We start from the raw sequence: 26,123 nt of genomic DNA on the forward strand, positions 1-26,123 counted from the left end.
AAGTTTCAATCTTTTTGATTGCTCTTGCCTATACTCTGTTTCTTACTATCTTGTACACCTCCTCATGCCATTTGAGGATCCAAACACCTTCCCTTACATCAAGATTACGCTAAAGTTTTTTCACCGGTTAATTTAAGGCTAGCAGCTCAATTAAAAATTGCAGATGACATTTGCAACCAATGACCAATCAAAAACAATTCTTTTGTTGTTTCAAGGGTGAGTATCTACATCCAACTCTCCAAATTCTGCCGAAACAAAAGCCACTTAACCTCGTCGGGGCAATTTATTGTTGTTCACCCCAATGATTTTGCCTTAAATGATCAACATTCAGTTATCTAACTAAAACTTGAATCTCATACAATAAAAATAGAATAAAAGTATCACAAATAATGTCATATATAAGCAATTTTATGAATTGATTGCCAGAGACTACAATTATATCAAATATAGCCAAACATTTGAACTAAATATACATGTAGGAAATCCTGTGATCTAATATTACAAAATACAAATTATATGTTCTTCAAATAGGAATTATTTTATACCCAAATCACATGGAGAATGTGCTGCACACACCACATTCTAAACAATCAAATTTAGGGCCCTTGTAAAACAAAAAATCATGTATTCATCTGGTTCCTTAAACAAAGAATCATGTTTTCTTTTCGTTTCTTTGCTTTTGAGATCAATACTTATCGCCTTTCTGTTAAAATCCGTTGTCCCATATATCTGCATTGTAGAGTCAAAGTCAGAATCAGAGTCATCTGCCCAGTATCTGGCACAAGCCAGGTACAAAATAAGCATAAGAATTATAACACTATAACATGAAAAACTCAAAAACTGTATATGTAGAATCAGAATCAGAGTCCGAGTCATCAACTCCGCACAAGTCAGGTACGAAATAAGCATAAGAATTATAATCACTATAATATGAACAAACTCAAAATTTATATGTGTAGAGTTAGAATCAGAGTCAGATTCATCAATATATATACCTCCCAAGCATCATCACAGTCGCTTGAGGATTCGTCCCTGGCGAGTCATAGAACGTCGATCCATCAATAACCCTTAAACTGAGTGTGCCAAGAACCTTATAATCACGATCAACAACTTTATTAACTTGACAACCTCCATGATAATGCCATATGGTCAAAACTGTATCAATGCAGAACTGTTCCAAGGAAAGGGCAGTATCAAAATGTCTTGGTCTTAAATTAAGAGGGAAGTTAACCACAATGTTGATTAGGGATTGTACTGACATGCCTGGTACCCTAAACTGTTGGAATGGTTCTGATTCTATGACTTGTAATATGGTCTTCATTCCCATAACACACTTTTCTAGATCCTCTGGATCTTGGAAATAGTTGAATCGTACTGAAGGATTGTCATTTGGATCTAGGGTTGCTAGATGTAGATATCCTGATGATTTAGGGCCAGCTACCTTTTCTAGGAGAACACCGCCATGGACAGTTCCATTCAATAGGGAATGCATGTATTCAATTGCTCTCTCTAAGTCTCCTTGTGTTGTTATCACTTTGGGCCCATCTGATGATTGGCTTGCCTGCACAAATTTAACCATAGAACTGTGAGTAATCAGTATTACATCTATCTGTTCAGTAACATGATGAGACAACTGTGCACTACCACAAAGTGCTAAGTTTTCGTTGGACTTATTGTGAATGTCAGCATATAATTGGAGAAACACGAGAGCACACACTTTATTAGCCAAGGACATACCATTTTAAAACCATATGTTAATGGGAGGAATAACTCCAATGAGTTAAAAAAATGTGCACTCCATTTTAATTTATCGATGTGGGATAAACCATTCCAACACCCTTCTTTATATGCGAACCTCGGTTAAGTTCACATGTGGGAGTAGTCAATTAGGGTAGGTACGTTATTCTTTTCGGACCTACCACTTTAAATTTTGATCGAAGCATCGGCTCAAATACCATGTTAAGTTTTAGCTAGACTTATTGTCAATGCCACCGTCTAATCGAGAAAACACGCGATGCACACAAAAGGTTACATCATATCGATTCATCACCATATCATGGCCGCATTGTAAAGAATTTTGAGGTTATCATGACTGCAATATAGGTACTTTCACAACTATTGGTACAACAGCTAGACTATGCAGGAAGCCTGGATTATCTTTTTCTGTTAGATTCAGCATATAGGTCCTTTCACAATTGTCGGTACACGAGAGCCCTTTGGGTTAGAAGTGTGGATGCAACATAGACCTTCCTCATACTTGGCGCTGAATATTTCACTTTAAATGAAGGACGATTGAGATTTTAACCCGTGAGGCCGAGACATCTTGTCATGCTGGTTTGTGACTCCATGACAAGGAACGAACTCAACCAAAAGCTTAAGTTGATGGTTAAGCCATTAAGACATGTTACATACTCTAACTGTTTACACTAAGGATGATGTATGGACATTTTCATATTGAGTTTCTAACCTGGGAAGTGAGCATCTCAACAGCAGAAGGAAGGTTCTGCATAAAAGCACGAATATTGTTGGACCCACTAGCAGCTTCAATGAAACTATCAAACTCAGTAATGCCAACAGCTTGAATAAGGGAGGTTTCAACACCAACAGGAGAAGGAACAAAAAGGATATTCATGGGATTATCAGCCATTCCTTGACCCACTTGGGGCTGATCTAACACCAAATCAATGCCATGAAGAGATAGCTCTGCAGCAGGCCCTATCCCACTCAACATCAGCAATTGTGGGCTTCCAAGTGCACCAGCTGATAGAATTATTTCATTGTTGGCTCCTGGTCTTAGTAATGCTTTGTGGAATATTCCAGCTGAATCCTTGAATATTACTCCATATGCTCTTGGCTTTCCTTGCTCTGCACCAACAACAATTCAATCATATGTGTCATATAAATTTTGATAAAAAAATTGAACATCCTCGTGATTAGGGTATTTGTTGTTGGCAAATTGAAAATTGTGTGCAGACTTTATAAATTATTGGAATTTTTTTTTCATTGCCATATGGTTTTTGGATGGCATAGAAGTGTGAGCACCTCATGTTTTCTTGATAATATGTTGCCATTTACAATAAGTCCAGCTCAATAACATTGGTTTGTCTTCCATCCTACCCTCTCCAAACCTTGTTATAGGTGGAACTCATTGGGATAACGATGATTTGTTAAAATAAAATTTAAGTATAAAAATGATAAAAGTTTTTGATCTTTGAAAATTTAGGTATATTTTCTAAGGTATGATAAAAAATTAAAATAAATAATTATTAGATATTTTTAAATTTCATATATGCATCATATTTATTTTTAGCAATTGTATACAAATTGACAAATTAAATAGTATGCATTATTAATTGCAAAATTTTCAATTGTATAAAATATTGACTTTATTATTAGCTTTAACTCTGACTTTTTAAACCAACTTAATATAAAATCTAAATCCGCCACATACTGCTATCTCTTTTAATTGATGCGAAAAATATTTTTTTTAAATTAATGGAGTCTAATACTTGGGATTCTTGGACACTTATTCGTGTCCCATATAAGTTTTTAAGTCCAACTAATAAAACATTATGATGTCCATCCTCCACTTTTATAGCCTATTGTCTCTGTTTTGACCCTTTATTTTACCATAGTTGCTAGATATAGGCATATTATTTCTCAATTAATCTATAAGTGTGTCATTTTATGAGATGAAAATCCAATCGTATAGCAACTCGATTTTACTCTAAATATTCATTTTACCGCAACTACCAAATACAATTGTGTACAAAATTTCAGTTTGGACCAAAACATGAATATTTTTACAAAGATTATCAAATATTTTTGTTGGAAAATAACGTATCCCACGTCAAAAAATCAAAGAGAGGTTGACTAACATATATACTTGATGGGCTACACCTCCTAATACCAATTGGTTTACCTTATTTGATTTTGTTGTGGGATCCCATGTGGGTTATTTTTCTAACACTCCCCCTCACATATGAGCCATTTTAATTAGACGGGAACGTCATTCTTTTCGAACCTACACATTATTTTTATGGAAAATCGAGATTTTTGGTTTCCAATTGATCGGAAACCGTCGACTCTAACACCATGATTTTGATGTGGGATCACATGTGAATTATTTTTCCACCTATATTGTGTACATGCTTGATAACAAATTTATGAATTCAATTTTGACTTACCTCTGTTGCTGAACAAGATTTTTTGAGCAACTGCATAAAGATAAACTGTGGCACGTCTAGGATCTGCATACTCTAGCAAGTCAGCAGCAGTATGCCTTCTACCATTCCTATCAAAAATAGTTCCCCCAAATTTTGTACCACGAATATGATCAAATGTAAAGCCATTATACGGCTGAATTCCTGCCTGTAACAACCCATCTTTAACTGCTGTCTGAAACTGCAGCATTGGTGGCTCAAATGCCACCTTCCTTTCCACCCATTCGTACGATTGATTCACCAACGCATAGTCCCATCCGACTCGTGTCACAAAGTCCCTAGGAGCCCTTGTGTAGAACCCGGCATTGATAGCAGATCCTCCTCCTAGGACTCGAGCCCGAGCGTTTAACACTCCATCTTCAGACACAAATCCTTGTGATGGTGAATTGGGTGAAATGTTAGCTAGATTGTTCGCGAATGAGCCTATGTCTTCTACATTCTTGTTTCCATATGGCACTCCTCCTCTTTCGAGTAGTAAGACCGTTGCCCCGTTTGAGAGTGTTGCTGCTAGTGAACACCCTGCTGTTCCTCCACCTACTACTATGTAGTCGAAGTAGGATACAAGAGGAGCAACTGTTGCAGGTTTCACGAAGGAATACTGTGGGGCTACAACATCAAAAGGGAAAGAAAAAACACTTCAATATAGTACTAAGATTGTGATGTTCTAAATGATAGAGCATAACAACAAATCTCGAGACTTCAACCATCAGGGTAAATTTATAAATGATGAGTTTATTTCTTGACATGGTATCAGAGTCAATATTGTGAAGAAAGTTTGTTTTGTATCCACAATTGTAGCTCAATGACTTGTATGAAGGGGTGTAACATTGTATGACAACATATCTTGAGATTTCAAACATCAGTGTAAACTTTTTACTTGATGAGTTTGTTTTTTAATATGGTATTAGAGCTAATTTCTGAAGAAAGCTTATTTTGCATCTACAATTCTAGCTCAAATGACTCTCATATGAAGAGTCATGATAGAGTATAACAACAAGCTTCATACTTCAACCATCAACTTAAACGTTTGATTAAGTTAATTTCTTTTAACGCTGAACTCGCAAAAATGAAATGATAACTAAACATACCCATGTTCTTGTCACATTAACCATATGATATGTTATGATTTAATGAAAATGTATATCACACAACAATTGCTTGATTGTAATTTATTCATTTTACATATATGTGATGATAGATTGAAGGAGGAAAATGAAAGAAACAGACAAAACTCAGAGGATTAATTACCTTTGTCAGCAGAGCAAGAAGGGAAAGAGATTGTAAATACAAGAAAGGAAGCTAAGGCAATTCTCCAACTCCACCTAGAATCCATGAGCTGGTTTAAATGAGCTTTTTGTGAAGAAGAAACAAAATATAATGGGAAGTAACTACTCATCTTTATATAACCCTGAACGTGATATGTGAAGAAATTTTAGTGCACTCTCTTAAGGTAAAAAGATGTTCTTCCTTAGCCTCAGTCAAATAAAAAGGAATTGTTGTTGAACAACATTTAGATTTTGGAACCTAATCATCTAAAGATTACATTACCCCTAGATTGTAGTAAGCATGCTTAATGCACAATTGGGTGTTCTTAGACCACCATATTTATAATTTGTAAGTAATGGTTATTCACTGATTGATTATTATTCAACAGTTCAGTACAGCAAATACAGGAGGTTATTCATTGTGGGTTGTTTATTGTTGAAAGTATTTTAAACAGCTTGGCCCTTTTTGCACTTGTGAGTTGTGGGAGACTTTAAACTGTCCCTTTCTTCATAATTTTCCTTTTTTTCATACTATTTTTTAACCAAGCTGTTGTCGATGATCACTAAAATTGATTTATTAGCTCATGTAGCCAACTTTAAAGTTTTGGGATCAAGGCATAGTGCAAAAATAAGGCTGCATTACCGTATCGAGGCCTCATTGTAAAGGTTTTAAGTTTACCGCGACTGAAATGTAGGCCACATTGATTGTAAAATCATCCGTATTGGCCGGAAAATCAGTTTTGTGACCGTTACTGCGAACGTAAAAGAATATTTTTGAACTATCATCAAGGTTGTACATGTGCCAAAGTCTCCTATATCTTAATAAAAATTCACAAGGTTTTTATAAAAAATCTATAGTTAGAGCGAATTATTAAGGTTCCTAACACATGTACTTAAGTCGAATACTCTATCTATTCCTTTGAAATTATCGCACTTTTCTTCGCCTTTTTCCTTTGTCGCATTCCTCACCCACACATTTTTTCTCATTCTTTTAATTTAATAATATATACACATTTTTTCAGTCATTTAATTAATTTCAGCCGTACAATTCAAATGTGCTCATTATTCTTAGTCAATATACCTTATCGTATTATTGCAATTTCAAAGGAATAGACGGAGTAATTGATTTGCATTCCTTGAAAATTGGACATTTTTAAAAGTATGTATATCTGAAATGTGCATCATACACAAAATTGCCATAGAGTGTTGTAAATGTGCAATTTGAAGATGACAATTTGCAATGAGCTTTAATAATAGTCTACAGTATACAGTCGTCTATTGTTATATTCTATAAATAAATATTGCCTTTATCATTTAATGCCTGCTATGGATCTGTCATTGGCTTGGTAATGACCAATATATACACAGTTTTAGAGAATGAAGAAACTGGTTATTGTTTTTATAGTATGTTGTTAATGGTTGGTTAGTAGCTCCCCTGTAATCTGAAGATGGTAGTTTTGATTGATGCACCAGTCAACATAGTCTCAGTTTTGGCAGAAATTAGATTAATGTAACATCTCACACTTTTGTATATTCATTGATATTTCTGCGCCAAACATAAAGATATCATTATCAGTTACAAGTATTTCCGAGCAAATGTAAAATTGGATAGTTAAGTTTACTATTTTTGGTTTCTTTTTAATAGCACAAATTCTTGTGAGAGACGGTCTCTTTAAGAGATCATTTCTAATTGAGTCGGCTCATTATATATTTTTTAAAATTTTGTAAGTAGGTATTAAGAATAATGTAAGTAGACATTTAAGATATTGAAAATAGGCATTAAGGATAATATAAGTAGACATTTAAGATATTGAAAGTAGGCATTAAGGATAATATAAGTAGGTATTAAGAATATGATAAGTAGACATTAATCTTTAATGAACTGAGCTTAAGCTACGTCTCTCAAAGAGACCGTCTCTCAAGAGACTAACTATTTTAGTAGTTGCATTTCTATAAAAACATAATCAAATAAAAAAAGTGTGACTTTTAAAAAAGACAGATAATAATATTTATGAGACTGATTTTCTTTTAGTTGAGATTGGCCTGTTTTGTGAAGGAATGTACATGCGTATTATAAACTTAATTTTTGTTTAATTAACTATGTTGTGACTTTGATTTTGCGCAAAGAGACTCAAAAGCTCTTAAATTGAAAAACAATATGTTGAAAACTTGAGATGATGAATGTGTTAGAGAAAATTTGACAAATTAGGTGGTAAAACTTGAGTTTTAGCTTTTAAGTGGTGTATATGTTTACGTTTCTTCTAAAGTTAAGTGTTGGTTTATAACACATCTAATCTTATTTGGTGATTTTGTGTTCTTTTTATGTAACAATGTTCATGCTTGTTATAAACCTAAGTTTTATTTAAATACTTTTGTTGTTGCTTTTATTTTGCTTAAAAGAGGCTGAAAAAGTTTTACGTTAGAAACTTTATGCTGCAAACTTTAAAGGACAAATAAAATAAACACATTTAACAGTGGTAAACTTGAGTTTTAGCCTTCCAAACTTTATCTTTTTCTAGAATTAAATATAGATTTCTCGTACAAATTGAATACGTGTTTAAGTTAATAAAATGGTTTTCATTTCGTGTAATGTTTACATTACATAGTTGAGTCATGTAACACAATGGCAAGATAAAAACTCTCTTTTGAAGTTTATTTTCCTTGGTGGGTAAGAAGTTATAAAATCTATAGAGATGAGAAGATTAAATAGAAGAATCTTGGTCTAAATTAGTTGGAATCTTATATGAAATTGTTAAGCTTAACTAACATTCTTGTAGACAGGTTTTAGCTTTTTTCCTGCATCCAAACTGCTATTATAAGAAGTGCATTTATAAATGGGAGTAGCACTTTTTTCAAAATGTAATTAACCATTTACTTATTGTCCTTCTCATTGTTAGAATACATGTATTATCTTTAGATTATCTTTTGAATATTGTGTGATTATTATTATTTTGTAGAATATCTTTATTATTATTTAGTTTCCTAAAAGTTAACTAATTGCTTTGTATTTAAGATTGATTCATCTAATGAGAAATTAAGGGAATTAATTTCATTAAATTTGTTACATACACATTTTCAATGAGTTTTTTTCTTTTTTTACAAAACCTTTATTTTTTAAAAACTATTTTTAATTTGTTTGTCCATAAAAGTATTTAACATTTTAAGAAACTATTTTTTACTCAAATATCTTTAGTTGGTTTACAAATTACAAAATTATGAATTTGTCCTCAATTGATCATAACTCTTGCTGGATTTTTGATTCATTATTCTCTCGTCCATTTTAACAAGGTTTCGTAGAAGATAGTATAAATTTCACTGTAATATCTTGTACTGACTTGATCTATATTATTTTAGTGTATCAACCTTAAAAAGTAAAAAATACTTTATATATTATTCTACTTGACAAGTACAATTGTTAAAAAATATTTACTACTTTTAATTTAACGCACTAAGTCGATATAAAATTTTTACAAAATTAAATTCAAATCTATTTGGCCCGCTTCAAACACTAATTACGTATGACTATTGGGTATCTGAGTATCAATCCATTCACACTATAAGTGCTTAATTTAGCCTTAAATTTTAACTCAAAAGTCCACCAAGTAAGTTGAGGTCACTTTTCAATGTAACCAAATTAGTTACTAGTTGAAGCCTAAAAATTTAAGCATTAATTGTGTTATTGAAATTATCTTTCTTTTAATTCTCGTAACAGAGAAAATATAAAGAGTAAAGATAGTAAAATTATATTCAAATATATAAATAAAAATAAGTTAAATTTATTAAAACGGAAAAAACGAAAAATAAAACAAATTAAAATGTGCAAATACATTAATTGGAGTGGAACTTGTGTGGTTTTCTTCACTCATATCCCAAATATCTTAAATTATCAAGACAAGATGTATGATTCATATCCCCCTTATGAGTAATCACATGGCATACTAACCCAATTTCTATATTTTTTCTGTTTTATTTCATTATTATAAATTGCATTTATTATTATCTTTAATAACCTTATAGGCTTATAGCAAAATCTAGAAAACATCCAATTAAGGATATTTAATTACATAGTAACCTAATATTAACAAAACTTCTAAGAAGTATTTCATCTGTCAGTCTGTCGATTTGAGGAATTATTTATTGCATTTTATATTTTATAGTTTTTTTTTAAAAGTGGTTTTCCAAAAAATTTTAATTTACAATTCGACTCGAAAATAGTCCAATTGAAAATAACTCGATCTAAAACTAACTTAATCTAAAATTAATATCATTAACTTGACCCGAATCCGACCAACATAATATTTTAATAGATTATCATCATCTTACCCAATATATCCGCAGGTAAGTATTGTACATATAAAAAGAAAATACAAATAAATTGGTTGTGCACAAGGATAGATCTCTGTTATAGTGGGGGCACATAGTTAATGAATACGGCAGTGCTTATAAAGATGCACCCGATCTTACTCAAGATTTGAGTCTTTGAGTTAATTCTTGACTTTTATACTCATAAGCACTCCAAATGGCTTTTGTTGTACTTCCTCCATTCTTAAATACATTTTTACTATTCACATTATTTATCGTTAAAATTTATTTTGGCTAATATGTAAGAAAAAATATACTCAAGTGGAATCTTGTTTGAATCTTCTAATCGCATACTTTCATAATACTAACTTTTTATAATTCATAAACATGTATAACTCAATATATAAATAATCAAAATAACGCATTAGATTGTGTAAGTCAAATATGGCATGTATAATGGAAGGGAGGAAGTATATTATATGTGTGTAGGTTATTCACTTGTAGGTATTCTAGATAGGTCTAAAAATTTAATATTATTCGACAATGTAATCTAATTTGATTTGATTTGCCGTAAAAAATAGATTTATAATCACGTAAAATTCATGGACTATTGCCAAATATTACTACTTCATCTGTTTTATTATGTTGGTTACGTTTGAAATATTACATACAAAGAAAGAGAAATTTAAACCTAATTTTTAAAGAATATATAAAAGTTAAAATATATCAATGTGAAATCTTATTATATTTATCTTAATATATATTATTTTTTATATATTTTTTGTAATTTTATATGTAATTTAAAAATTAAAACACTAAATGTTGCCAATTATGGCAATAGCAATAATTGCATTTAATTAAATTGGTTAAAAAACACACCAACCTAATTGGGTGGTAGAGGAAAAATAATAAATGTGATGAATAGTAGCCAACATGAGGAACATTCATCTAGTAGTCTTAGTACCATTTTTCCATGTACTATTTTTTTTTTTTTTTATTAATTTTGATACTCAACTACTACAATCTCCCTAGCCCAAAATAATGATCTAATCACATACTCTTACACAAAATCTTGGGTATTTTTTTTATGAATTATAAATTTTCATTTTAGTATTTTCCAACTTAATTGAGCGTAAATGCAAGAATAATGCAGCAACAAAATAAAATGTGTATATCAGTGTATAGAATCATTGCCCATAAGTAGAATGTTTTTAAATCTTTGTAATATCTCGTCAATTTTCTATTTCAGTGCATTGAATTTTTAGGTTGATATTATTAGATTTACTGATTTTATTTTTTAAATTAGATTAATTCAATTCAATTCATTTCGATAGAAAAAATAAATTTAAAGTTGTTAAAGTACTTAATAGAACAATTAATCTTTAATTTTGTTATTATCAACAAATTTTACGTAAAACGACTTAAAAAACTAGAAACAAAATCCTAATAAGAATCATTTACGAGTTATAAAAATTAGGATCGTGTTTAAATAAAATTTTCGGAGACTCACTATCATCACGACTACAACATTGATCTCCACTTTTCCATAAGCCAAGCACACTATAATTATTATCCATTCATTAATTGTGTATTTAATTTGGCCTAAAGCTTTAGGAAATTAATGATCGTCTAAAAAGGTGTTCATTCACTTAATTATTAATTAATAAATATATTAATAAAAGGGACCAATATAGAACTTGTGTATGAACTATTTAATCATTTTTAATTGAATAAACTATTTATTTTCCCTTTAAAATATGTTTGAATGATTTTGTTTTACGTTGAGTGGCGTCCCATAAAAACAATTGAAAATCTTTTATTGGTGTTTTGTATTTTGTGTTTAACATATAATAAAGCTATTAAATTAATCTACACGATGAAGATATTACAATAAGGAAGACAATAAATATAAAGAAGAAATGTTGTAGAGGGAATGAGATTAACAAATAGAAATTGTAGTAGCTACAAACTACTTGTCCAAACCTTTAAGAGGACACAATTCAAATTATAATGATATTAGTGTATATGATATATTTTGAGACTTTAATTATTTGTTAAAATTTTGATTTAATTGGAATTTTTTAAGTATCAGAAGCTAGCATGAAAAGAGATTACGAATTCGAATCTCAATCATCTCTAATTTAAAGAGGAATATTTAGCGTCAGGTATGAAGTCGACATGTGCTTCATCCACGCTTTTAGCCTAAAGTGCTCTCACGTGAGAGGACAGTTTAGAGTATATAATGTAATTTAAAACCTCAACCATCAATTGAAGCTTTTGGTTAAATTGGTTTATTAACAGACGACATATATAGCAACATTGTAATACAAAGCAACTCCCACACTCCATACATACATTTTTCTCATCAATATATAAATTAAACACTCAAAGTCACTCCATCAACAAACGATAGGTTCAACATAACTTTTTACCTAACTAAAATGTGCCTTAAGCTTATACTTTGAATGACATTTACTAACTTATCTTGATACAAACTAAACGTCACAAAGATGAAAATGACATTTTACTGTTAAAGTTGTATGATGCTCAATACAAGTCAACACCCTTTTTTCTTTTTCTTTTTCTTTTTTTCAATTCGAAGAAAACATTTTTTCTTATAAACGACATAATTTTCAACTTTTAAATTTTCACAAGTAATCTTTGGTCTAATGATAAAGCTATGGGATTAAACTTTAATGGGAATAATTTAGGGTGGATATTTTCAAAGTAATAAACCATCGAGGCAAGAGATAGTTAGATCTATTTATCGGATAAATTACTTAAATTTAAAATAATTTAAATTTCACTATATAAATATTTTTATTAAAAAAAACAATGATAAACACATAGAGTAATTTATTTCTTAGAGGCAAAACTCATGAGTCATGACATTACTTAATCTCAAGCTTATTTGAAACAAAGATGGAGAAGAGGGGCACAAAATTATTAAATTCATGTGAAATACTAAATGTGTAATAAAAATAGGGGCCATAATATATTGATTTTTGAGGACAAGTGAGTTATTGCAATATTTTCTCATTAAAAATTTTCATGTTACAAACATTTCACATCTCATATCACCATCTTCTTGCATCAAAATTATTAGGGAAAAATGAAGCAGCTACTTCAATTAATTTTATCAACAAATATATGAAAAAACCATGAATGTTTTGTTGGTTGTTTGATAGCCTTGGATTTGTTAAAAGGACTATGGAAGGACACACGAAATTTCGTTGAGATTTGAGAGGAAAAAAAAAGACTGACTATATATCTAACGACTTATGGTTATCGTTGTTCATTCATATTATCGGGTTGATTTCAGATCAGGTGTTTTAGCTAGATTGGTTTACAATCGTGTCTTGTGTCTATATTGGTTTTTACATAATTGTAAATCCATTTCTAAATTGAGTTATATTAGAATTTGATTGTAAGGTCGAATCATCGGATCTATTTTAAACGCTTTTACTTATAGTCTTATATTTAGGTGTGATGGGCTGTTTACATAGCTAATATGTTAGAGGTGTTTGGTAAATCTATGTTGGTTGGTTTAGTAGTCTTGTTAAACCAACTGATATTATTGATTTTGGTTTTGCTAATTGCATAGTCAATAATTATAGAAATGTGTGACAAACATTATTTGGATGTTAGTTGTTTATTAGAAAAAGTAAGTTAAATGGCCTATTGAGTTAATAGTTGTTAGCTAGAGTTATTGGTTGATTTGACTAGCTAAAAGTATTTACTGGTAAGCTAGCTGTTTATGCCAATGATTATGAAGATGTATGGTAAAAATTATTTGTAGGTTGTTGGCTATTATTAAAAGAAAAAAAATAAGGCCAAAGGCATAAAGCTAATAAAAAAGTTAGTATAAGTAGCTTTTAGGTTTTCCGCTTAGCAACAATTATTTCAACTGATTTAAAGTCATTTAATAACAAACACTTTTTTTTGTTGCTTCACCAAACGAAAAGCAAAAATTCAACTAAGTTGTTAACTGACTTGTTAGTTAGTCAAAAGGCCAAAAAAAATATTTGATAAGTAGCTTTTCAACCGACTAAAAAGATGACTTTTTATGAGCGCAAATGAAAAAGCTAATTTTATTAGGTGTTTTATTGTCATTTTGGTTATTGACCCTCTTTTTTCCTACTATTTTTAGCCAAAATGAAAATATTTTCATAGAATTTTTTTTACATGAAATTTACTATTAAATGAAAATTATATGCAAATTAAAATCAATTTTATTCTATTTGATTTGATTCAAACTTTTTAGGGAAATGGAGATATAAGAAATGGAAGACTGATGGGAATTAATTTTCTTCCATTATTGGAAGTAATTATGTTAAAGCAAGTGCCAATAATCTTAATAATGACGTTAACTTTAAACATATAGTCGAACATGCTTTGTCTTGTACTTTAGAGAGGGTCGATAAAGATGTGTCGAATATGGGTGGTTTAAGGTTTGGAACGGTTGATGAGAGTTGTTTGATCAAAGCAACTAGAAGAGGAACAAACTGGGAGCAGCTCGACCAGACGCTCGGTCGAGCAAAGAATGGCTCGACCAGTCGAGCGGAGGTGGCTCGGTCGAGCAACTTGTCGAGCAAGATGTGCAGATCAGGTCAGTAGCTTCTCTGGAAGCTCGCTCGACCGAGCGAGGTAGTGGCTCGGGTCGAGCGGAAGTTCAGAAGGCTACATAGGATTCTGATTTCGTCAGAATGTGAAATGGCTATGCAATTATGTGGTGCATTACTTCTATTGTTTATTGTAATTAGAGTTGTTCAAAACAAACCCGACCCGAAAATCCGACCCGGAATCGAAAATTATCCGACCCGAAAAAATGTAAGTTTTTTAGGTTTACCGAACCGCAATTACCCGAACCGATACTTCACTCGAACCGTTTGATAACCGAAAAAGGCAAAATCGAACTCGAACTGCAACCGAATTTTATAACCGACATATAAACCTTAACCGATGTTACCCGAACTGAACAGTGATCGACCCGAGTCAAATCCGACCCGAATTATGCACGTAACCGAATGTAACCTGATTAAAACCGATTAAGATCGAACTGTTTTCAACCCGAACTTATACAAACCCGATCGATTATTAATCGAACTGTTTTTAACCCGAACTGATACAAACCCGAACCGATTGTAAATCGAACTGTTATAAATCCGAATCAAATTTTCACCTAATTTTAGCAAATTAAGTCCAATTTCAGTTTTCTAATAATACGGAAAAAGGAAGAACACAAGTTCTATACAGAAGAGATTGCATACAGAATATATATATATATATATATATATATATATATATATATATATATATATATATATATATATATATATATATATATATATATATATATATATATATATATATATATATATATATATATATATATATATATATATATATATATATATATATATATATATATATAAACTAATTGAAATAAATTGATCTGCCTATTAAGGCTGGCAAAAGCTGACCCGACCTGCTAACCTGATCTGAAACCGACTCGAAATTAGCGGGTTTCGGTTTAGATTTTTGACCCAATTAAATAAATGGGTCAACCCGACCTGATCTGTTTATTAAATGGGTTAGGTTCAGGTTGAATATTTAAACCCGAAAAAAACCTGTTTAACCCATTTATTAAATTTAAGACGGATCAACATTTGCCAAATACTTCGTAAAACTAAGATAATACCAATTACCATGTATTGAGAGATTTGTCAGTTGAAGATGACTTTCAATAAGAAAAAAGTTGTCCCACATCGGCTAAGGGATTTGTCAGCTGAAGATGACTTTCAATAACAAAGGAAGTTGTCCCACATCGGCTATGAAAGATACTAATAAAAGAAAAATCCTTTAAATCACTTCCACAGATCTCATACCAACTTACGCAGCCACGCTGTGAGCACAAAGCGAACTATTCTTTCGCCTTTTACTAAAGAATACCGTGTGCTCGCTGCATTAAGTGGCATACGCTTATTTTTGGAGGAAGCCTTTAATTAAGGTTAAATGGGTCAAATGACCTGAAATATATGAATTTAATGACCTAAAAAAAAAGTAGGTTAAATGGGTCATTAGCAGGTTGATCCGATCTGCTACAGATTAGGTCGGGGTTTCAATTTTTGACCCATTAATAAAATGGGTCAGGTTCAGGTTAAGGGTTTATTGACCCATTTATATATGATCCGAACCTGAAAATGACCCAACCCGACCTGTTTGACACCCCTATCTGCTATATCTGATAAAACAATCGGTAATTATTTTTTGTAAGTAAATGAGCATACATCAATTAAAAACTGACTATTAACTTATTTCGATATTGACCCGATCAATAGTTATCCGTAACCGATAACTACTCGAAAAATAAAGCTCGAACCCGATCTATACCCGAAAAAACCGAACCAATTAGTAATCGATGACAACCCGAGACCGATTGACACTCAACACGAACTTCAACCGACACCGAACTGATGCTAACCCGATAGCTTGAATAACCGATCTCTAACCGAACCGTGACTAACCGACTCGACCCGAGTGTGACCCGTTGTAACACACAACCGTAAAATAACCGATCCGAAATGCAACCGAACCGAATAACACCCGTCCAAAACCGACCCGATCAACCGAATGAACATGTCTAATTGTAATGTTTATTGTCATAGTTAATTGGATGTTAATTGTGGTTTATGGTGATTTATGAGGGAATACTAAGGGTGATGAATGCCTTGCCTATAAATAGGATTCATCACCCATAGTAACATACACCAAAAACACACATATTGTTGAGAGGGCTATTGCATTGTTAGAAACTTGAGTGTTTTTACTTTGCTTTAGTATTTGTGGTCTTGAGAGATTGTTCTCAAGACAAGGGAGTTTATTATACTTGTAATTGTTGAATTCATTATAATAAACTACATTTGAGGGGGAGGTATTCAAGATACCTCATAAACACTTATGTTCTCATTTTGCATTTTGTTTTTCATTTGTTTTTCTTTGTTAAACCTCTTTGAGGCTTGCGCTTTCAATTGGTATCAGAGCGGGAGTGCGTCTTGGGCTATTTGGAGTGTGAAAGTGAGGTTAAAAGAACAAGAAAGACACAATGACTGATGGGAAAAGTTTCTCTATTCAATTGTTTGATGGAAGAATCAAATTTTCCATATGGAAGAGTTCGGTGAAAGATTTTTTGGTGCAGCAAGGCATCGATGATGCGCTGTTGAAGGAGAAACCAAATAATGTAGAAGAAGCAAGATGGAAACAAATGAGAAAGAAGGTGGTAAGCACAATCCGGCTTGCCATTGCACCCGAAATCAAGTATAACTACTTGAAAGAGACCGATCCCGGTGAGTTGTTGGAAAAATTACAAGCGGTGTATGCTTCCAAATCCCTTACTAATAAACTTTGCTTGAGGTGGGAGTTGTATCAACTCATGAAGGATGAAGATACAACAATGCAAGACCACATTAACACATTTAACAAGTTGGTGTGCCAATTGTTAAATGCCGATGAAAAATTGTCCGATGAAGAACAAGCTTTACTACTTTTGGCTTCACTTCCCAAGGACTATAGAAACATAGTCCAAACATTGCTCATAGGTAGGGATTCTATCACTCTTGATCAAGCATTGGCGGCGTTGAGAGAGAATGATAGGTTCATGGTGAGAAGGGAGGGGGAAGAAAAGAAGGATGTTGGGGAGGGCTTGTTTAGTGAAGGTTCTAATAGGGGAAGAACCAAAGAAAAGGGATATCAAGGAAGGGGTAAGTCTTAAGGGAGGGGTGACCTTAGTAACAAAGAGTGTTACTATTGTAAGAAAAAAGGGCACATACAAATGATGTGTAAGGAATTAAAGGAAGACCTTAAGAGAATGAGAAACTTAAGGGATAGTGGAAGGAATGAGAGTGAGAGTAGCGGGAATGCCGCTCTAAGCTTTGTTGATGATGATGATGATGTTCTACTAGTTGATGGGGGAGTGGTTCATAGTAAGGAATGGGTAATAGACTCCGGTTGCTCATTCCACATTTGTTGTGAGAAAGAAAAATTTACTAAGCTTAGTTATGGGGATTATGGCCTTGTTACTTTACCAAATGATGAAAAGGTGAAAGTAGAAGGTATTGGTGAGGTTATTATTGAGACTCATGGAGGTGTTAAGAGAAGATTTGGTGATGTAAGGTATGTACCTAAGTTTGAGAGGAACCTTATTTCATTAGGTAGACTTGAGAGTAAAGGATGCACTTTCAAAGCAAGTGGAGGGGTTTTGAAAGTCATTAGAGGGAGCATGGTGCTCATGAAGGGAGTAAGAAGTAAGAGGAACTTGTATGAGTTACAAGTTAATTGTGGTAGCCTAGGCCACAAAAGTGTTGGTGATGGTGTGTTTGGGTCAAAGAGAGTTACTTTTGAGGAGGATAAGAATATTGGACTTGAGGGGGAGATTGTTAAAGCAAGTGCCAATAATCTTAAAAATGACGTTAACTTTAAACATATAGTCGAACATGCTTTGTCTTGTACTTTAGAGAGGGTCAATAAAGATGTGTCGAATATGGGTGGTTTAAGGTTTGGAACGGTTGATGAGAGTTGTTTGATCAAAGCAACAAGAAGAGGAACAAACTGGGAGCAGCTCGACCAGACGCTCGGTCGAGCAAAGAATGGCTCGACCAGTCGAGCGGAGGTGGCTCGGTCGAGCAACTTGTCGAGCAAGATGTGCAAATCAGGTCAGTAGCTTCTCTGGAAGCTCGCTCGACCGAGCGAGGTAGTGGCTCAGGTCGAGCGGAAGTTCAGAAGGCTACATAGGATTCTGATTTCGTCAGAATGTGAAATGGCTATGCAATTATGTGGTGCATTACTTCTATTGTTTATTGTAATGTTTATTGTCATAGTTAATTGGATGTTAATTGTGGTTTATGGTGATTTATGAGGGAATACTAAGGGTGATGAATGTCTTGCCTATAAATAGGATTCATCACCCATAGTAACATACACCAAAAACACACATATATTGTTGAGAGGGCTATTGCATTGTTAGAAACTTGAGAGTGTTTTTACTTTTCCTTAGTATTTGTGGTCTTGAGAGATTGTTCTCAAGACAAGGGAGTTTATTATACTTGTAATTGTTGAATTCATTATAATAAACTACATTTGAGGGGGAGGTATTCAAGATACCTCATAAACACTTATGTTCTTATTTTGCATTTTATTTTTCATTTGTTTTTCTTTGTTAAACCTCTTTGAGGCTTGCGCTTTCAAATTAAAATATTTACAAAGTAATGAAATATACATTTCCTCCCAAATTTACATTATAATTTTCTTGTCAAACCAAGCAGGGTTAAATGGAAGAAATAGTTTCATTTCCATGTAAACGTTTTCCCTTGGATCAAACACCTTCAAAATGGAAATATAGATTGGAAATGAATTTAATTTTCATCTTAAAATAAGCATTTTGTTCTAAAATTGGAATTAAATTAACTATTCACCACCCTATTTCTTCCATTTGAGATTAATTATAATTTTTCTATTTTACCAAACAAGCGGAAACTAATTAGCATATTTAAATTTGTCATTTAAAAAACTAGTTTTCATAAAACTTTATTTTCTATGAAAAATGTACCCTTTGAAACCGAATACTTACTTACAAATAACAAAAGTAAAGATGGTGATCACTAGACGTCTAAATGACAAAGCCTTAAGAAGCTTGATCAATTAAGGATGGAAAATGACCCCAAAATTATTAGTTAGTTTGAAGCTTAGTCGATATTCACAATTAGGAATAATTAATAGCCCACTTTTTAGTTGTGGTTACTAATAATAATAACTATTAATAATACGAGCTAATCTTGTGAGACATCGTCTCTTAGTTAGACGACATTAAAACAAAGAATTCATATATTAATAATTATGTTAGTTCGATTATTCAGTCCATATATAGAGAATGTCTCACGTTGAGATTTTTTATATAGCATTAAATACTCAGTTAGTTTCTTGAGAGACCGTCTTTTTGAGAGACGTATCTCCAGCCTAACCCATTAAAAATTAATGCCTATTTACCGTATTCTTAATGCTTACTTACATTATCCTTAATGCCTACTTTCAATTTCTTAAATGTCTACTTACATTATTCTTATTTACAATATTTAAAAAATATACAATAGGCTGGCTCAATTAGAGATGGTTTCTCACACAAGAATTTGTGTTAAATACTTGACTGTAGGGCTACTTTTGACATGAAAAGATTTAAGCACCTTCACAAGCCCAAGGTGCATCTAGTGTCTGTTAAATATTTGGGCTTGGCCCAAGCTCAACCTTACTACTAAAATGATTACTTGCTATAAACTATAAACCAATTAAAAAGATACTCTCTCTATTTCCTTTTATTTGTCAACTTTAAGTTTTATCACTTTAGAAGAGTGAAATTTAAATTATATTTTTAATGTATATATTCAAGATAAAATACATTGTTAGGTTCATCTTGATGCGAAAATTTTATATGAATTTTTACAATTTTTTATAATACGTACTTAGAGATATTAAAGCTCAAAGTATTTTTAATGTAGTATATTAAAGGAAGGATGTTTAGACTTAAACCTCCAAAGTCCAAACTTAGGATGTTTAATTTCAATTTTTTTTTTTTTTTTGCCAATGAATGTTTTAGAAACAAAATCTAGCTATTCTATGTTAGTGTGTTGCACTTCTCTCCTCTATTGCATGCTTTATACTTAAGTGATCTTTATGTAGATTTCAACATCATTAGTAGTTGACCCGATTTTGTGACAAGAAATCATCTTCTTTTTTGATTAGATGACGTCCAAAGTGGTGCTGCCCCATTATAGAATTATTGGCTATTCAAAATGCATTACCATAACTTCACATGTACAATCATTATCTATAGGTTAGAATAAAGTTTGGTTTAACATGTAAGTTAAATAAGATTAAATTGTAGTTTTAGAATTTGGTTTGGATTAGGGTTTAAATGGATTAATCCGTTTTTTCAATAAAAATTCGGTTTTTGTTTTGGTCCCGATATTTTATTTTTTAGATCAGACCAAACTGCAAATTGTATTATGATCAAAAATCATAGTTTTTATAAAAAAAAAGATTGTTACCTATATATTTTGAGATGTAGTATTTTTTATAGTATTATATACTTGAATGATGTTGATGTAATTAACTAATTATAAATTATTATATTTTGTGATTGTAGGTGCGCAACATTTGTATAAACATACATATTACTTGGAAAAAGATAAAAATTTTAAGACCAAGCGGAAGCTGTGCACCCCTAATTATTTATCCCTCCTATTTTATTTTGATTAAATATCTCATTTGATTTTGTGTGCTTGTTAATTTTTAACATCTTTAATTCGCATAGCTAAAAATTTTTAAAAAGTTAATATTAATTAATTTGCATTGAGATGAAATAAATAAAATTTTATTTGACTCTGTATATGTATTAATTTATAGATGAGCATAAAATTAATACTAAGTTGAAAATGATTGAAAAATATATAGTGACAAAAATATAAATGAAACATTATACTTGATGTGAATATGAGGTGTATAATTTATAATATCTATGATTATATATTAATCTTTCTCGCCACGCGTTAAGACAAGTTTGACATGAAAAAAATATTCTAAAAAAGACTGCTTTGAGTTTTTTTTATTAAATATTGTAATTATAAGGATTAAATAAAGTATGTGTAAATATAGTATTATCAACTACTACAATGCAAGTAGTGGCTTTAAAATAAAAGATGAAATGTAAAGCAATGTCACCACTCCACCATCACAATTTTAATTTCAGGATAATAAGAGTACCAAGAATAGTATTTTGGACTCACTTCAAAAAGAATTGTATTTTGGACTTAAAAAGTATACTATATATGAAGCACAATATATGCATGCATAAAAGAGAATTGGTTTTAAGTGGGTAGGGCAAGAGGGGTTAATGCCCTTTATCCATACAAAAATATTAGAAAGACCAAATAATAATAGTTAATAGTTAGGGTTTATAATTAATATTTTGTCCTATTCCAGATCTTAAATCCTAAGGTCAACTCTGCACTTAATTCATGTCGCTCAATCTACTTGTACTAAAAAATACAAATTTTTGTGAGAGATAATCTCTTTGAAAGACCATTTTTGATTGATTCGGCTCATAAAGAAAAATGTATAGTAAGAGTAAGCATTAAGTTTTAATAGATTGGACTTAAGAGACGTCACTGACTGACAAAAAAAGTATATGCATGCATAAAAGAAAGCCATCAACTAGTTCAATGTGCTAGATGCGCTTTTGTCGAATTAGGACCATGTAGTATAAAGTGGGTTAGTGACTTAGTGTGGTCGGTGAAGGCCGGAGGGCTGGAACTGGAACACTTTAACTATTTTGTTTATCCCTCCTGGGTATTCAATAAACCAATAATCATAAATCAGACATCATGATTGAAATAAATTTTTTGTAAAGGCTAAGAACTCTTAAAAGATTTTGATGCACCAAACTTTTTAACCATTTTCGATAGATTACTAAGTTATTATGTACATGCACAGGTGTTAAAAAAGTAGGTCAAGTTGCGGATTGAGTCATTTTCTATCGTATAAATTGTGAATTGACATAATTTCAAATTGGATTAGTTTAGGGTCGGATCTTGCCGCCTTGGAGATATCAATATGGGTTTAATAATTGATCATGGAAGATCATCAATGTATTAATTAAGGATTAACGGCAAACAGTAAAGTCTTAATATTGACAACGTTGAGTTTCTAACCTTTAAAGATCCATTTATCTACACAAGTATATTGTGATAGAGAAAATAATACAAAGTTACAACTTATAATATAAAATAATATAAAGCCTTAAGTATTAAATATACAGAACGTTTAAAATATTTGTTAATTATTAATCCACCCTAATCATCATTTTTTCTACTTTATTTTCATCAAATTCCAAACAAGCAAAGAAATAGACCAATTTACTACACTAACGGATTGCCAAAAGTTATTAGTCCACGATTTTACCCTACAAAAAAACTACTAGAGAAAAATAAGACAAATTGTTAGAACATTATCTATCTTACGAACTACATCTTTCATAACATTCAAATGTTATTTTGTTTTTTGGCTCGATCAATTGCTTCGTCTTCTACGGGCTAAGCTAAAGTCTAGAGATGTTGGCTCCATCCTTCACACCTCCATGGAGTTGGTGCCTCGTCGTTGTCCAAACTTCTTGCCATAATTCACTTTGAATATGCATGTAATATGTATGGGACAAAGGCAAGGACCATGGTGATTTTAGTTATCACGTGCAAGATGTTTAACCATATATAACTGATCTCTAAATTAAAAGAACTAAAATATTAATTTATATTACGTTTACTTTAATTTCTTTACCATTTTAAGAGTTTCAAATATTGAAAGATAAAAACACATATATATGTAACTAAAGCAAATTTATGTATTATTATTATATGGCCGCTGACAGGAATATTCAACAAATGTTTAATACTCTATTTATTTCATAATTCTATACTGCATAATTTTAAATTGTAAAAAATTAAATGTAAAACGAAAGTGAATTTATACATTTCATGTGAGTCATCCAATCGTCCTTAATATATTTGAGGTTTAAAAGTCATTTATGTATTTAAAATCGCCATCATACTAAATGAAATTTGTTTAAATATAAAAGACAAGAGTATGTTGGAATTTGTGATGCATGCCAAAAAAAGAAGGTATATAATAACAAAAGATATCAATTTTCATTCAAATGTTGTCTTTTACTTTGAATGAAAAAGAAAATTAATTTTCATTGTTAATTAAATAAATCGCTTTTATGAAAACTGATATGAAATCTGAATTTATTTTAATTAAAAAACTAAAATTAGTACTTTGAAATTAGCAATGGAGATATTTCACTACATTGGTCCCATTAAAAATAATGTCACTTTTTAAATTGGAATTAATCAAAATATTGTCATTTTTAGCAATACCAGACAATATGAAATATAAACATTGTACAAAATTGGTGTAAAAAAATATATTGGTTATGCAAAAAAACAAACACATTGAACCCATTTTCAAACCCAGAATCAATATATTTTAAAGATAAATTTGGCTATTTGGGTAAAGGAGTAAATTTGTAAAACCGTATACAAGATCATGTAAATCTCATTGTAGTTCTAAATAAAAAATTAAGATCAAAATATAATAAGTGTTATAAGATTGGATCCGTATTCAACCCATGACTATTGTTGTTAAAAGATGATTTGGCAATATTTGCCTAAAAGCTATATAAATTAATTTGATCACTATTTTAGCATGCTAACATTCTCATAGTCACATAATACTCACATTTCTTCTACAACTCATCCTTTACGCTTTTTATCGTTTATTGTTATGATTATAATTATGATATGTCAAGGAACCAACTCAACCAAAAGCTTAAGCTGATGTACTCTAACACGCCCCCTCACACGAGACCCCATTGGGCTAGAAGTGTGGATGCGCATAGGCGCTGAATATTCCACTTTAAATGAGGGGTGGTTGAGATTCGAACCCGTGACCTCTCACATTGGCTCTGATACCATGTCAAGGAACCAACTCAACCAAAAGCTTAAGCTGATGGTTGAGGCCCCAAGATATGTTATATACTCTAACATGATATGATTTGATGTTATTAGAAAAAAAAAATAATTGAGACTCTACTTTCTGACAAAAGAGACTTTATTTTTTTTTTAGTTTTTTTTTTTTAAGTGCAGGGTTAGATAAGAGATGAATATGTTCAAATTAAATATAAAATTTTTTCTCAAAATTAATATTTGATCACCAACTGAGACAAGAATCTTATAGATTTAGAAATAAAAAGATATCATTTGTTAGTTAACAATAACGAATTATGAAAGCTAATAACCATTAATAATTGCAAAAAGTGATCTTTCTCATGCCTCAAAATTAAGAAAAAAATAGTTCACGATATACTTGCCTACTAGCTTGTCAATAATAACTCTAGAATGAACAAATCATGAGCCTTACCATAAGAAAAATGATAAATGTGATGTAAAGTAACTGATTAATAAAGGTAGAATCTATAATACCATACTTATTGAAATTAATCATATAATTGACGGACGTATTTTTTTGTAACATATTTTTAAAATACTACCTAATTTTGATAGTTTTATGTGAATAAATTCACCTAGCAAAAATTTAAGTTGATGGTTAAGATGTAAGATATATTGTTATATATTCTAATATGAGCTCTATATATGAACCCGTGATTTCTTGTCACCTTGACTTCTAAAACTGCAATATATCTACACATTTCAACTTTTAATTTTTAGCTATCATTAAATGTCATTTATACAATTTAAATGGTTTCACTATTTCTTAATCTTTATGCAAAATTTCTTAGTTGCAGTCTAAAAGAGCGGTATTATTTATTGTGCAATTATCTTTATTAAAACTGATTTCGAGACAAATCGAGTTTGATTTCGAGACAAATCGAGTCTCTGTGTTTTCTGTGTTTTCAATTGTCTACTTTCCATTCATTCATAGCTATCTTTATATACAAGAATTGTTTCCTAGAAAAGAATATACAGAATATTCTAATTCCTAAATATACATCAAAATATATATCAAATTATATGGAGAATAATATGTTGCCTAAATATGAATATTCTAACACTCCCCCTCAAGTTGGGTCGTAGGGTCACCAACACCCAACTTGCGTAGAACACTCTCAAAGGACTGGGCTGCTACTGCTTTAGTGAGGATATCTGCTAACTGATCTTCTGAGCGAACATAGGGCAATCTGATAATCTCATCTTCCAACTTTTCTTTTATGAAATGTCTGTCAACCTCGACATGCTTCGTGCGATCATGTTGTACCGGATTCTCTGAAATATTGATGGCTGCCTGATTATCACAATATAGCACGCAGCTTTTCATTGGCATAAAATCAAGCTCAGTAAGGAGTTTCCTCAACCATAAGACTTCAGTAACTCCTTTGGCAACTCCCCGAAATTCAGCTTCAGCACTCGATAGAGCAACAACCTTTTGTTTCTTACTTCTCCATGTCACAAGATTTCCACCTACTAAAGTGAAATAACCTGATGTCGATTTCCTATCATCTCTATCACCTGCCCAATCTGCATCAGTATAGGCAACTAGGTCAAGGTGACCATTCTTCTGATATAGAACCCCTCTTCCTGGAGTGCCTTTCAAATATCTCAAGATTCTGATAACCGCCTCCATATGCTGTATCTGAGGTCGATGCATGAATCGACTCACAACTCCAACTGCGTAAGCAATGTCAGGCCTTGTATGAGCTAGGTATATCAGCTTT

At 31.5% G+C, this 26,123-nt stretch overlaps 1 protein-coding gene and 1 non-coding gene across 2 annotated transcripts; one reads left to right on the forward strand and one right to left on the reverse strand.

The window, feature by feature from the left end:
• Positions 1–367: 367 nt before the first annotated feature.
• LOC130806338 (protein HOTHEAD-like) lies at positions 368–5,930 on the reverse strand. The gene is made up of 5 exons (XM_057671366.1): positions 5,472–5,930; positions 4,188–4,829; positions 2,468–2,865; positions 996–1,561; positions 368–729 (listed from the first exon to the last, which is right to left on the reverse strand). Exons 1-5 carry the CDS (start codon positions 5,617–5,619, stop codon positions 693–695), a joined length of 1,791 nt encoding a protein of 596 aa, XP_057527349.1. The 5' UTR covers positions 5,620–5,930; the 3' UTR covers positions 368–692.
• A 9,758-nt stretch (positions 5,931–15,688) lies between these two features.
• On the forward strand, positions 15,689–15,804 carry LOC130807066 (U5 spliceosomal RNA). Its single transcript, XR_009040440.1, has one exon. It is a non-coding gene; the product is annotated as a U5 spliceosomal RNA (small nuclear RNA).
• The last annotated feature ends 10,319 nt before the right edge of the window (positions 15,805–26,123 follow it).

The sequence above is a fragment of the Amaranthus tricolor genome, chromosome 2 (genome assembly GCF_026212465.1).
Source record: "Amaranthus tricolor cultivar Red isolate AtriRed21 chromosome 2, ASM2621246v1, whole genome shotgun sequence".
In the NCBI taxonomy this organism is placed as follows: domain Eukaryota; kingdom Viridiplantae; phylum Streptophyta; class Magnoliopsida; order Caryophyllales; family Amaranthaceae; genus Amaranthus; species Amaranthus tricolor.